The sequence below is a fragment of the Lepidochelys olivacea genome (assembly GCF_965140295.1).
Source record: "Lepidochelys olivacea isolate rLepOli2 genome assembly, chromosome: 19".
NCBI lineage: Eukaryota > Metazoa > Chordata > Testudines > Cheloniidae > Lepidochelys > Lepidochelys olivacea.
Genome location: NC_140429.1, coordinates 8,198,833 through 8,213,377, shown reverse-complemented (window position 1 = coordinate 8,213,377; position 14,545 = coordinate 8,198,833). Strand labels below are relative to the sequence as shown.

The following is a 14,545-nucleotide window of genomic DNA, read 5'->3' as shown; positions in this document are numbered from 1 at the left end:
ATTTTACATATGGGTAAAACAAAGTACAGAAAGGTCAAGTGACTTACCCAAGGTCACCTAGTGAGTCAGTAGCAAAGGCAGGTATGGCACACAGGGGCCCTGACTCTCAGCCAATCGCTCATACCACAAGCCCATGCTCTTTCCCATAAAATAAGAAACATCATGACTTTGGTTAACAGCTATCCTCTCCTTGAGTCCTGAAATCACTTTTTGGTCCTGTGAAGCATCCTGACTGACGCTTCTATGTGTAACATCATGACCTTCCATTGCGATGCAATAAGGCCTTTCTAATGGTGCCAAGACATAACGGCACCAAAATGAAAGGTTTTGACAGCACCAGCTAAGAGGTTACATGTCAGCATTTTGGATGGTGCAGCATGTTGAGATTTGGATGCCATGCAGGCATCCAAGGTGGGCTAGCACTAGCATTCCAATGTCACCTTGTAAATTGCTGGTGTCATGGTAGAGAGACTTATCCTGCCACACAGCATGGCATTTCAGGCTGTGCATACCTTGCTGTATGAGGATTGGGGTAGTAGTCACCGTTACCCTGCATCACTGCACCTACGTGTGCACCACTTTGCCCTTCATTTAGGGCAGAGCTGCCCTTGTCTATTGTCTGGCTAGACCGAGGGGTGTGGTGCTCTACAGTAATAGTGTGGGGTTGGAGGCTCTCTGCCCCTTACAGCAGCAGCCTGCACCGTGAGTTATGCTGCCCCTCAGGCGCCGGTTCCCCTCCCTCCATCTTCCCCATTCCTCGCCTGAGAAGGGAGAGTCAGGCGCGCGCTCAGCGCCTCAGCTCTGTTCGGGCGGGAAAGGGATCGGGCGGCGCGCACCCAGCCAACAGCACGCCACTGCCGCGCGAGACAGCAAGCGCGGGTTGAGCGGGCGGTACCGTGCAGCGCATGCGCTGAATAAGCGGCGGGCGGTACAGGCGCGGAAAAAACAGGCCGTAGGATCTCTAGAGCTGGCGGCGAAGCAAGAACAGAGGGGATCGGCGCGTGCGCATCGCCACGAGAGGACTTGGCGCACGCGCAAAGCGAGGTGCGGCGGCAGTTTGGCGCCTGCTCTCTTTCTTCTACCGCCCCTCCTCCTTGTTCTGGCTGGGTTCTCGCCGGAAGCGCTCCGAAGTCTCGCGAGAGGCGGCGAGGCCGTTGATAGTGGTGGCGCTGTCTCTCTCCGGAGAGTCGCTTCGCTCCTCTTTTCTCCTCCGCGTCTGGGCCCTGCCTGGGAGCCGCCGCCGCCATGTCCCGCTACCTGCGCCCCCCCAACACCTCGCTGTTCGTGCGGAATGTGGCCGACGACACCAGGTGTGTGTAAGTGCGGGGGGGATCCAGGGAAGGGGGCTCGGGCAGGGGCGCTGGGAGGGGCGGGCGGGCGCATGGCGCGAGGGCTGCGCAGGCTTTGGCGGGCTCACTAGGCCGCGCAGGCAGCCACCATATGAGGGGGAGGGGGGGTTCCCTGAGGAAGGGGAAAGGAGCCCCAGGCCGTTTCCTTCTTCCCTATCTTTCTCATAGCCTCCATTCCTCACACGCCTTCCGTTTTCTCCCTCCCGCCCGGGCTCTCAGCCGCTTGCCCCAGCGCGCTGAGTTCGGGAAACCGCGGGACAAAACCCGGGAGGGAGAAACTTACGGAAAGCAGGGTCGCCGTAGAGACCCCGCCGATTAGCTGGCGCTTGCTCGGCGCGAGGCAGGGGTTGTGAGGGTAACCCGGGGGCCGAATTCTGCGCTCCAGGACATGTGTGCGCCGTCACGTGTCGCTTCCCCACACCCGCTGGTTTCAGACACTGGCCCCTCGAGGGTAGAGTCTGGAGCCTCCGGAGAAACAGCGATTGCCGGGGGCTGGAAAAGCGCCAGAGGCTCTTAGTGCGCAGAGGCTGCGCGCCCCCCGCACCCGTGCGTAGTGTTGGTCCCTGTTGGGACGGGCTGTTACTGCACCAATTCCTCTGTAAGGTGTTGAATGGCGGGTTTTCCGTAATTAGCGAGAAATAAATAAGGGGAGGAGTTGTCTAAAGTTACATTTCGCGTATCAGAGGGGTAGCCGTGTTAAACAACGAGGAGTCCTTAAAAGGTGCCACCGGACTCCTCGTTGTTTTTACATTTCACTGTTGTCTAAAGTAAAAGTATCCACGTTCCCGATACATAAGACTGCTGAACCTTCATCAAGAAATGGAAGTGTTAAGGAATTGTACAACATATGTTTCTGTTTTGTACTCTGGGTATTTTAGCAAACTGCTCATTCTATCACATTTCCCTTATACCTTTTTAATATCTTCTGACACTTATAAATAAAAACTACAACGTTTATAAAGTTAGTGTTTTTGAGTTTGGTAGTCTATATAAAGTACATTTATAAATTAAAGGTCAGAGATTTCTCTATAAATCCTATGTAAGTCAGTAAGACTTGCTTTTGTGGCATGCAGGATTAAGGTCTAAGGTTATAGTGTTTAACTTGCTATCAGGAAAATAATCTACCCTAAAGGAGTCATGCAATAAATTACATTGAAATAGAAATGATGGGATGAAGTAGGAGTTGCATTTTTTTCCGTATGGTACTGATAGTTCTGAATTGGAAATAGGTTATGTGTTGAGAGCTTTTTTTGTGTGATCACCTGCCTTTCCTCTGTGATTATACTTGTGATTAGTTTTAGAGGGAAATGTATTTAATGACCTCAACAGTTGAGGAAGAAAACTATTACATACAACTTATGAAAAGAATGGGGAACCTATTTGGTCCCTTTCTATAACTTGCTGTGAAAACTCTGCCCTTTGTACAGATACCATGATGTGGAGATTTCCTATTGAATCTTTGTTTATCTCCTGTGTTCTTATAACTGGTGTGTGTCATGCATTCTTCCACAGGCTGTGAGGAAGAGTGAGGAAATAGTGGTAAATTTTCATCATTGACTTTCCCAGCCAGGGCCATTTTATGCATCTAAAATAACATACAGTGAAATCTGTATGAGAGAGTTGATGATGTTGGAGGGGAAGAGGGGATGATTCCAAACAGTGACAAACCTATTGAACAGAATTATACTCTTTTGTTAGATCACCTCCATGAAGCAATTAACTCTTAGTGGCTTGAATGGCTGTTTTAGACTAGTGTTGTTTGATGTGTCTGAAAAATTCAGCGTGTTAGGTAGAGTGACTTATTTTTGTGGATCTTTCTTGAATTTCCAAATGTTCTAACTTGCTGTTTTCATGGTGCAAAAACATGGAATTAGAAGTCTTACAAAAAAATTTAAGAAAAAGCTTCTCTGAGATCTGCTGTTTCCCACCCACCTTCAGTAATTCAGTACTGTTTACTAAATATACCATTACATGTATTTTTTCTCCATTTACACTTGCCCAATATTGAATTACACTGAGTTTTCAGATTCTAAGATGCTAGCATAAAATTTTAATTATTCCAAGATTTTTAAACACCTTGGGAGCTTCAGCGCCCACAGTTGATTTAGGTTTTTAATTTATTCTGATTAATTTTATCATAAAGACTAATTACTCAGATTTTTTTGTTTGTACTTTATCATCTAGTTAGTTCTAAAAACAAGCTTTGGCCATATTTGATTCAAAATTTTTTCAATAGTTTCTTTAAATATTTCAGTTTGCAATTTAAATGTAAAAAGTGAAAGAATATATAAAAATGTATTTATGGTATTTCAGGTCTGAAGACTTGCGTCGTGAGTTTGGTCGTTATGGGCCTATAGTTGATGTGTACGTTCCACTTGATTTCTACACTCGTCGTCCAAGAGGATTTGCTTATGTTCAATATCCTTTCTTCAGATGGCTGATTAGTGAGGGGTGTTGAAGTTTGAAATTCAAGTTTGTGTAAGAGGTAACAAATCTAAATGAAAAAGCAGTTTACTTTTGTGTTATATCTAATAAATGTCTTATTGTGGCGTATTCCATTTTTTTCAAAGATTAACTCCTCACAAATTGCTCTTTACCTTTTTTGCAAAACTTTAAGCCAAATCCAGTAAGATAAGAGCTATTTTGTTGCATATCTGTCACTTAAATTGATACTATATGATTTAAATGACAATTATCAGTGACTCGGAAGTGTCTACCACATTTTTAATATAACTGATACTGAAAGTTAATTTGTTCTTGTGCTTAGCAAATTGTGGCTGGTATTCATTGTTAATTTAAAAACATGGAAATTGGAATCACTTGATCAAAAGCAGTTTGTATAAAAATGAGGTAAACTTCTTTCTTTAATATTGTCCCCTAATTTACTGTCCTCTGTTGTTGCCTCAGAGAATGTAAAGCTGTACAGTAATGGCGACCCCAAAGAGAAAGCATGAAAGAACCTTTAGAGTAGAGTTCAACAATTAAGGCAAGTAGACAAGCCAAAGACCTCTTAAGGATCAGGCTTGAAGAGAAGGGAGAGTTTGGGAAAAGAAAAAGTAAAGAAAAGCTGGAAGAAGGACAAGCCATAATGGGAGACAAAGCTTCGCTTTATCTACAAAAGGGGGAAAAGGTTGTTTTTCAAAGTAAAAGATAAAGCCATCTGTCATTTTTGACCAAGCATCTCATGACAAGTCCTTCTGACAAGCACTTAAAGAGTTAAAGGTCAAGATGAAGTTGAATGGTGGCCAAGATTAAAGGAGTCATACCTGATGTATCCTACAGAATAACCGTTTTTTCTGTTTCTCGTGTAAGTGGTAACTTGATAAATTATTCTGGTTTAGTCTGTTGACAGAACCTATAATATTTCACTTGTGGGTGGTATTGAAATTGTAACTGTCTTGAATGAAATGCATTCATTCTTGGTTTATTTATCAAGATAAGTATGCCTATATGGTAACCAGGAGATGATGGACGAAGTTGGTATGCAGACCAATACAGATGATTTATTCTTTCAAGTCAGCTAGACAGAGGAGTATGAGTGAATTACAGTGAACAGTCTTAGGGATTTAAGATATTGATCATCTAATCCATAGCTTAATGTTTCAGTATATGCTTTATTTTTTAATAGAATACAGTGGTCTATATATTTGAGTAACAATTGCTGAAAGTCCATAATCAGTTTTAAAGGAGTAGGTGAAAAGGGAATAAGTTTCATGAATACAGTCATGTAATGAATGCAGAATTTTCACTTTTTACTGATGTTGCTTAAGCATTTTAAGAGTTAGCATCCCCCCCTCTTTTTTGGGGGCGGGAGGGTAAGGCAAACCTAGAGAATAAGGTCACTAATAACTAAACTTCTTTAACTACTTTTGATACATCAGTGTATATATAGGAGAAAAGAAGGCTATGGAGTTACATGGTGATTGTTCATTAAAGGATAAATACTCTTGGTTGTACCTATATCAAAAGATTTGTATAGTATTCTCTCTCCAAAAATTCTCCTACAACCTTACAGTTAATGGGAGACAGTTTTTAGTGTGCCCTATAGTGAGATTAAAAATCCAGGAAAAACTGTTAATTTGAAGTTGTTAACTACTCAAATTCCCAAGTACCTTAACGCTTAGCACATTTGAAGATGTCCGTGATGCTGAAGATGCCCTCCATAATTTGGATCGGAAGTGGATTTGTGGCCGTCAGATAGAAATCCAGTTTGCGCAGGGTGATCGGAAAAGTAAGTGCCTTTGGGCGTAGTATCAGAATGTAGTTTTATCCTTAATGTTAGGAGAGTTCAATCCTGGGAAGATAGTACACAACCATTATTTCAACATTAATCAATTATTTTTCATACTTCATAATAAATGCAATTTGATTCTTTTTCTTTAGGGCTCTTTTCTAGATACATAAAGTCTCTTGATAACCCCTGCACTCACATAATATACTTTAAGTTATTTACCACAAGGTGACTATTAGAACTGGTCAAAAAATTTTAGTTGGAACAGATTTTCATCACAAAATACGGTTTCATTGCAATCAGAATTCTTTTCAGGAACATGTCAATTTCAACATTTTTCAACTTACACACTTCTAATATAAATTATAGGGCTGTCAGGTGATTTAAAAAAAACTAATCACACTGTTAATAGAATACTATTTATTAAATATTTATTTAAAGTTTTCTACATTTTCAAATATATTGATTTCAATTACAAAACAGAATACAAAGTATATACTGCTCACTTTATATTTTTATTACAAATATTTGCACTGTAAAAAACAAAAGAAATAGTATTTTTCAGTTCACCTAATACAAGTACTGTAGTGCAATCTCTTTATCATGAAAGTTGAACTTAACAAATGTAGAATTATGTACAGAAAATAAGTGCATTGAAAAATAAAATTTAAAACTTTAGCGCCTACAAGTCCACTCACTCGTACTCCAGCCAATCGCTCAGACAAACAAATTTGATTACAATTAGCAGGAGATAATGCTGCTTGCTTCTTGTTTGCAATGTCACCTGAAAGTGAGACAGGCATTCACATGGCACTGTTGTGGCTGGCATCGGAAGGTATTTCTGTGCCAGATGCGCTAAAGATATGTCCCTTCATGCTTCAACCACCATTCCAGAGTACACGCATCCATACTGGTGACAGGTTCTGCTCAATAACGATCCAAAGCATAGTGGATCAATGTATGTTCATTTTCATCATCTCAGTCAGATGCCACCAGCAGCAAGCTGATTTTCTTTTTTGGCAGTTCGGGTTCTGTAGTTTCCACATCTCAGTGTTGCTCTTTTAAGTCTTCCGAAAGCATTCTCCGCACCTCGTCCCTCTTGGATTTTGGATGGCACTTCAGATTCTTAAACCTTGGGTCAAGTGCTGTAGCTATTTTTAGAAATCTCACATTGGTACCTTCTTTGCGTTTTGTCAAATCTGCTGTGAAAGTGTTCTTAAAATGAACGTGTACTGGGTCATCTGAGACTGCTATAACATGAAATATATGTCAGAATGCAGGTAAAACAGAACAGGAGACATACAATTCTCCCCCAAGGAGTTCAGTCAAATGTAATTAACACATTATTTTTTTAACGAGCATCATCTGCATGGAAGCATGTCCTCTGGAATGATGGCCAAAGTATGAAGGGGCATACGAATGTTTAGCATATCTGGCATGTAAATACCTTGCAGTGCCAGCTACAAAAGTGACATGCAAAAGCCTGTTCTGACTTTCAGGTGACATTGTAAATAAGAAGCAGGCAGCAGTATCTCCCATAAATGTAAACAAACTTGTTTGTCTTAGTGATTGGCTGAACAAGAAGTAGGACTGAGCGGACTTGTAGGCTCTAAAGTTTTACGTTGTTTTATTTTTTAGTGCAGTTATGTAACAAAAAAAATCAACATTTGTAAGTTACACTTTCATGATAAAGAGATTGCACGACAGTACTTGTATGAGGTGAATTGAAAAATACAATTTCTTTTACCATTTTTACAATGCAAATATTTGTAATCAAAAATATACTATAAAGTGAGCACTGTACACTTCGTGTTGTAATAGAAATCAATATATTTGAAAATGTAGAAAAGCATCCAAAATACTGTATTTAACACATATCAATTGGTATTCTATTGTTTAACGGTGCAATTAATCATTAATTTTTTGTTAATCGTGGGAGTTAACTGTGATTAATCGACAGCCCTAATAAATTATATAATTTACTTTGTTTTGACAAATGAAAATGAAATGGTTTGATGGTTCTGAATACAAAATGATACTCTGATTATATAAACTATTTCACATTTAGTATGGCGTATGGTATAAGAAATCTTGGGTGTTTATCATATAACTGAAAGTAAGTAGTCTTATTCCAGTTTTTGTAACTCTAAAACAGAACTAATATGGTTGTAATGAGTATTATACTTCAGAAAATGGCTGATTTTAAGTCTGCATTACAAGAAACTTGTAACAGGTTATATTCTAAAACATGTGTATGCAACTTCAGACAAATGAGACTAATGCGTTGGCCCAAGGATCTTGTAGTACAAACTATCAGAGAAACAATATACCTGTTATGTTCTCCCACAAAAAATTACATGCAACCCTTGAAGTCTGTGCAGATGGTATGCATGCAAGGACAAAATTCAATCCTGAATGTATGTATGTATGGTTTTGAGAGGGGGAGGTGAGGGTGGCTAGAACATGGCCTTAAATTTCTTTCGGAAAATGAGTTAATCCTTTACCATGCATTTGATAACTACTAGTGCACACATCACAAGTGTGTGATCCCAGACACTGGCTTCATTGGAACATGGAAAATGATTAAAATATACATTGAAGCATAGCAGTGTGAGGTTAATATACCCATTTGCTTCAGATTTGGATGCAGGGTGTGTTTAATTAAAAGGGAAAATACAATGTAGTAGTAGTAGTAGTAATGTGCTACTATATCTAATCCAAATACAAAAGGACGAAGCCTATTTCCTGCCAATTTTGGTTGAAGGGTCATAATCAATGTATACTTCGCTCTTGTTTACCTTGTGTATAATCAGTTTCACCACTTTCCCTATATAGATTCTGGTTTTGGTCTTCCAAAAGGGAGAAACTTTTTAAAAAAAAAAAAAGAACAGTAAAGACTGCAAAAATCAGCAGACTGTGGGGCGGGTGTAATACCTGAAGCTTTTTGCTGATTTCTTTAAAAATTGACTAGATTTCTCATTGACTGTCCTCTTAACTGAATTCAGAAATGTCAAGATATAATAGGGCCATGAAGCTGGACTAACAAGCCAACTGAAGATTCTAAGATTTTCTCTAGTGGGGTAGAACCAGCATAGCCAGCTTTTTGCTACCAGTTGGTGTATATGGGGCAGAGGTATGACTGAAGCACTGCTACACCCAGGCAATATTCTGTTACCCAAATCATCATTCACAGCTGGCAACTGGCCACAACTTACAGCAGCCCCAAGGCTGCTCTAAACAGCAGTAATGGGGCATAAAGATGGTGTGCAACCACTTTTACATCCCTCACGTGTCCATTCCGGTCTTCATGAAGAGTGCATTGGCTTGACTCAGGAATTGAACCCAGTTAAATTGATTTTGAAAACATGGGTGCTACCACTAATGCATAATTGAAATTCAAAGGAAGGGGCAGGGAGAACTGATCTGGAAATTAGAAAGTTATATTTGATTTTTTTTTAACAAAAAAGTTAAATTATTGCTATTTTTCTGCAGCTCCAAATCAAATGAAAGCCAAGGAAGGGAGAAACGTGTACAGTTCTTCTCGCTATGATGACTACGACAGATATAGGCGATCTAGAAGCCGGAGTTATGAAAGGAGGAGGTCTAGAAGTCGTTCTTTTGATTACAACTATAGAAGATCTTATAGTCCTAGAAAGTAAGTGTAGTGTTTGGCTTCAACTACACAGCAGTCAGTTGGAGAAGAAAAATCACACTGACTATTTAGTTGTTAACATTTTGAATACTTTTTTTGTATGCTCACTTTGTAATCACATGCGTGGGAGTTACTGTATTTTGCATGCTTCATCAAAAGAGAAATATTGAATGAAATACAATTCTGTGCTTCATATTAAAGAATTAAAAGCAAATGCACATCTCAAAAAAACTAAACTTATTAATCATCTATATAAATACAAAGGTATTTGTCACCGTTTACTTTTTCTGATGTACCTTTTTAGCAGTAGACCTACTGGAAGACCTCGGCGTAGCAGGAGCCGTTCGGACAATGATAGGTAAAAAAAAAAAAATTTTACACCATTTAAATTCAAAACTAGATTACTATAATCCTTAACTTTAGATTAAAAATTTACTCCTGCAAAAATGGTTAAAAAAATGTACTAGATGTCTAAGAATAGCATTTTTATATTCAAATCTCTCTCCCCTTTATTCTGATAGGTTCAAACACCGCAATCGATCTTTTTCAAGATCTAAGTCCAATTCAAGATCACGATCCAAGTCACAGCCCAAGAAAGAAATGAAGGCTAAATCACGTTCTAGGTCTGCATCTCACACCAAATCTAGAGGCACCTCTAAAACAGATACTAAAACACAGTATAAGTCCAGCTCAAGATATGAAAAGGAACCGAGAAAAAAAGAACCAGCTAGATCCAAATCTCAGTCAAGATCACACTCTAGATCTAGGTCAAAATCCAGATCAAGGTCATGGACTAGTCCCAAGTCCAGTGGCCACTAACAGTGTAACCATCTTGTTTTTAGGCATGAATCATTCATTTACACACAGTTCAGTTTTCTTAAATTATCAGGAATATGATGTTGCAACAGTGCTAAAAAGAACTTCTTTTTGTCAGTTTTCCCTGTAGCAGGCAATGGTTATAATTAAAATAACAGTGTTGAGAAGCCACTAAGAGAGTCCACTTGTGAAATGTCATGGGCAGCTATTGATTTGATTGTGGTGTCTATGTATATTTTTGTAAAGATTTGCATTTTTTGATGCTTAAAATATTGGTGATAACTTGATTGACCATAATTCGCAACATTGTCCTATTGCAAATTTCACACCCACAGAGAAATTGGTGTGGAGCAGTTAAACTAGCAGTTTAACTTGTTCTTCAATATTAAAAGTTTGCAGTATGAATGGAAAACTGGGCAGCTGTAGTGCAACGCTGTCTGCTGTGAAATAGACTGGCAACATTACGTTTCCATTGTTTAAAGGGAGGAAATCTATATTTTTCATGCCCACCTACAGCAAGTAGACATGTGATGTTGAAGTTTCTTGTTAACCCCACCATCTGGAGAGATGGTACTAACATTGCATATAGTATACGGGGATTGTCACAGTCTTGAGGATTCATGGGAGATCACGGAGTGTCATGATTGTTGTCAGGAGAGGGCTTCATTGTTTTTACCCGTCTGCTAATATTAGATGTTTAATAAAAACATATACATTGAAAATATTAAGGTCACATTTAAGCAAATGACAGAACAGCTACAATATTAGGTTAACGTGTACATTTTATTCAGTTTTTGTATCCTAAATTTTAGTGAGCAATTAATCATAAATTGCTTAGTTTCCCGCTGTTAGATGCAAGTAGATTGTTTCAAGTTGTGTGTGTACAGTATATAAGAACTAAACTTTTATGCCAATTACTCTTGTGGTTAGTTGGTGCATTCATAGATATCAAACTCTAGCCATCTCTCTATTTGTGAATAACTAAAGGATTGCTTTTACACTTCAAAATTTATCTAGTCAAGCAAGCCTAAATTACGTCCCTTCTTACCGAGACTGGATAGTGCTTTGGTTACAAGGTTTCATTTTAAATTACTTGAGAACAAATCTTTCAAGTTGGGTGTGAATTAGAGCTGCATCTCTAGCTATTTTGTTTATCACAAATACAGTATCTTGAGTAAATTGATGTGAAAAATAGTACAATACCAGTATGTAATCTCACAAGTATTTCTCTGGAAGGCAAGATGTTTTGTTAAGAAAATGGCTTCTGGCTTTGAATTTAAATAATAATAAAAAAAGCCAGTGTCAAACACCTTATGTTCCTTGCTGTCTATATAGTAGTCTATGAAGATGTTGGTGAAAAATTCTTTTTAGAGAATTACTTTTAGGTTTTGGTTTTAGCAATTTCAGCAGGGCCTTTGAGGAAACAGACGGCTTTTAAATTCTGGCTGTTGAATGTGCTTAAGGGGTTGATTCTAGAACCTTTGTATACTTGATAGTATTTCTAACTTTTTTCTTTACTCTTTGCAGTTAATGTTCATGTTCTGCTATGCAATCATTTATATGCACGTTCCTTTAATTTTGTAGACTTTCCTGGACGTATAGTTTAAAAACAGCAGTCTATTTAAAGCTAGCAGTAGCGTGCAGCTCTAGCAGAGGAAAGTTGTGGGATTAAACTTTGTATTTTCTTTCATATAGGGGCTTCTAAAAAGGTATTTTTATATGTTCTTTTTAACAAATATTGTGTACTACCTTTAAAACATCAATGTTTTGATCAAAATAACTAAAGACCCAGCTTATTTTCTGCTTGCTGTAAATTTAGCAAACATGCTACAATAAAAAAAAAAATGAAGGAAATACCGATCCACTGGAGTTATTGTAGCTTTAGAATTTGATTCTAGAGCAGCATTAGGAACAAGGCTGTGCATCTTCTGTGAAGTAAGATACCTCTTTAAGGTTTAGTGGTAAAGCAGAACAGGAATCCATTTATTTTGTCTGTCTAGATAGAACTGTATTTTTCTTTTTTGTTTAAAGAGGGCTAATGGGTGAAATAAGAAGAATGTTAAGTATACCTTTGGCCTAATAATGCAAAATAGATTTATCCGAACTTCCATGATCAGGATTGCTCGGCAAATATACAGATTTCCCCATTTATCATATCTGAGATAATTCAGTAGACAAATCATGGGTTGTTAAACAGCATTTAAAGATGCATAAGGGAACAACATTTCTAGTTAACATCTAGCAGTTACTTACACTTACCATGTCTTGCACTGTACCAAAAGCATTTATCTGGTAGATTACATAGAATTCTAACAGTAAAAATTATTTTTTATCTTTTCATCAACCTCTCAAAGCCTAAGGTGGCTTTTGGCAATAGTGGAGCATGCATAACTTGTGAAAAAAGGGAAAATAATGTCCTGATAAAATTTACTTTGGACTCCCAATCTTGGAAAACATTTTAAGTGTAGAGGCTTAAAGGAATTTTAAGCATGTAGATAAGATTGGGGCCTATAGTTACAATGAATTGTTTTCAGATATTAACAGCAAAAGAGAAATTGACTATTTGGAAAATGTTAGTGCTAAAAACAAAAACTATGATTCAGAGGTTATAGTGCAGTTTGTATTTGGAGTTTGATAGATTTTTTTATAAAAGAGTCCTTTATTTTGAAAGCCAGCTCAATTGAAGTCAAGTGTAGCATGACTTTAATTTGACTTGTGCATATGAGCAAGCCAGACAAGCTGAGCACAAACACACAACATTGCAAGAGTGAAGATGGTACCCTGGTTCTTGCTCCAATTGGGAAAAAATGTTGAAAAGGCTGTTCTGTGGGGCCTTTCAGCCAGGAAGGGATTACCCGGACATGGCCAAGGAGACAAGGAGTATTTGTGTATTTGTGCCAGTCAGCCCCTGCAGACACCATCATCCTTCCTCAATGCACAAACATTATTCCTGCTTTAGAGCAAATAAGCCCCTCTTGTGCAAGCTTTCTGCAGGCTTAGCTGCAGGAGTGTGTGCATCTGAAAAACAATATGTATAACAATAATAGAGCGGTGAGAAGAGTGGGAGTTATGCTTTTCTGTGGTAAACTAGAATTTGCATCTAATGTAGATTCTGTAGAAGTGAAATAGTGTTTAAAAAAAAAAGTGGGGGAGCTGCAATCCATAACAATTGCAGCAGAAAGGTTTGTTTCAGCAGTAACAGACAGTTCTACTGGAACTTCTATTCTATGTGACTAGGATTAAATCCAACAGTCCATGCACCCAACTGTTAATTTTAATGAAAATCTTCAAACACAATGGATAAAGTACTGTATCTGGATGTTCAGATATAGGTGTCTCTGAAACAGCATAGATGTTTCTCTCATGTGCCTTTTTAAATGCTTACACATCTATGTACATTATGAAAGCTTATTTAGAGTCTGAAAGTTTTACATGTTTTGACATTTCTGCTCTTCAAAGAGCCTCTTAAAATGTTTAAAATGAACTTTGTATTGCTATAGCTTGAAACATGTTAGAGGACAGTTGGATGTTATAACTAGGATTGCAATGTATTACAGAACTGTTACATGGGGGTTTTTTGGTCAGGAACACTGCACAAAATATTTAAAAGTATGAAGGAATATAATAGTCCATTAATATTCTAACAAGATAAATGCAAAAAATGTAGCAGTGCTGCTTAAAAATCTTCTAGACAGCTGCTATCAGATTTGTCTGAAGACATCATTTGAAAATGTGTGTATGGTGAGGGAAGACTGTACCCTGTTGTGTGTTTTGGGAAAAGGTGTTTTATTTGTACACCTCACTGTTCTGCCTTAAATTTTCTATGTTCCATCTTTTCAAATATCTCTGTGAATTAGGAATAAAATGTACAGGATTTTGGCTATACCCTGAAAGCACCTTCTGACTTAGAATGAACACAGCTGTAGTTTGTTCCACATCAGTCACATAGTGGTCATCCCACCTTGAAATACCTGTGAACAGACTTTCCTTAGGCCGAACTGTTTGTGGAACCAAAGTGTACTCAAATAGCAGACCCACTGGGAAGTTAATGCATAGAAGAAACTTTATTTTGAAGTTGCAGCTGTGAACAAGAGTTGATCAGTGTTTTGTCAAATTTCCTTTTGTGTCCTCTACTTGGAATATAGGTTTTTTATTTCATTGTTCACATTTGGAAAAAAGTATTGGCTTTCTACTCCTCAGATCACATGCAGCTTTCATTTGGCTTTTTCTGTTCTGCACAAGTTGATGTGAAAAATGGCATGTTTTCCTTGTTTTACAGTTAATCTGTAGTCTTAACATCTCAGTCAGTCTAGCTGGCATTCAAACTTGTAGTTGACAAACTGAAAGCTGCATCCAGGCATGCTAATTTGAGTAGCAGCTGTAGTGTCAAATGCATAAATTTTTTTTTTAATTTCAACCAGGAATAGAAATCTTTCTTTCAAATGTCCACTTACTGAGAAGCTGATGGCAGCAAGTCACAATATCAAATAACACTAG

At 38.3% G+C, this 14,545-nt stretch overlaps 1 protein-coding gene across 4 annotated transcripts; it reads left to right on the top strand.

Annotated features, from left to right (window-relative positions):
* The first annotated feature begins 1,128 nt into the window (after positions 1 to 1,128).
* SRSF10 (serine and arginine rich splicing factor 10) lies at positions 1,129 to 11,825 on the top strand. 4 transcript variants are annotated; one of them, XM_084652157.1, is made up of 6 exons: positions 1,129 to 1,310; positions 3,663 to 3,769; positions 5,479 to 5,580; positions 9,073 to 9,235; positions 9,540 to 9,590; positions 9,754 to 11,825. In XM_084652157.1, exons 1-6 carry the CDS (start codon positions 1,246 to 1,248, stop codon positions 10,049 to 10,051), a joined length of 786 nt encoding a protein of 261 aa, XP_084508283.1. In that variant the 5' UTR covers positions 1,129 to 1,245; the 3' UTR covers positions 10,052 to 11,825. The 4 variants fall into 4 exon arrangements, with proteins under 4 accessions (XP_084508283.1, XP_084508282.1, XP_084508281.1 ...); XM_084652156.1 differs by having other exon boundaries at positions 9,537 to 9,590; XM_084652155.1 differs by having other exon boundaries at positions 1,129 to 1,316.
* Positions 11,826 to 14,545: the final 2,720 nt, after the last annotated feature.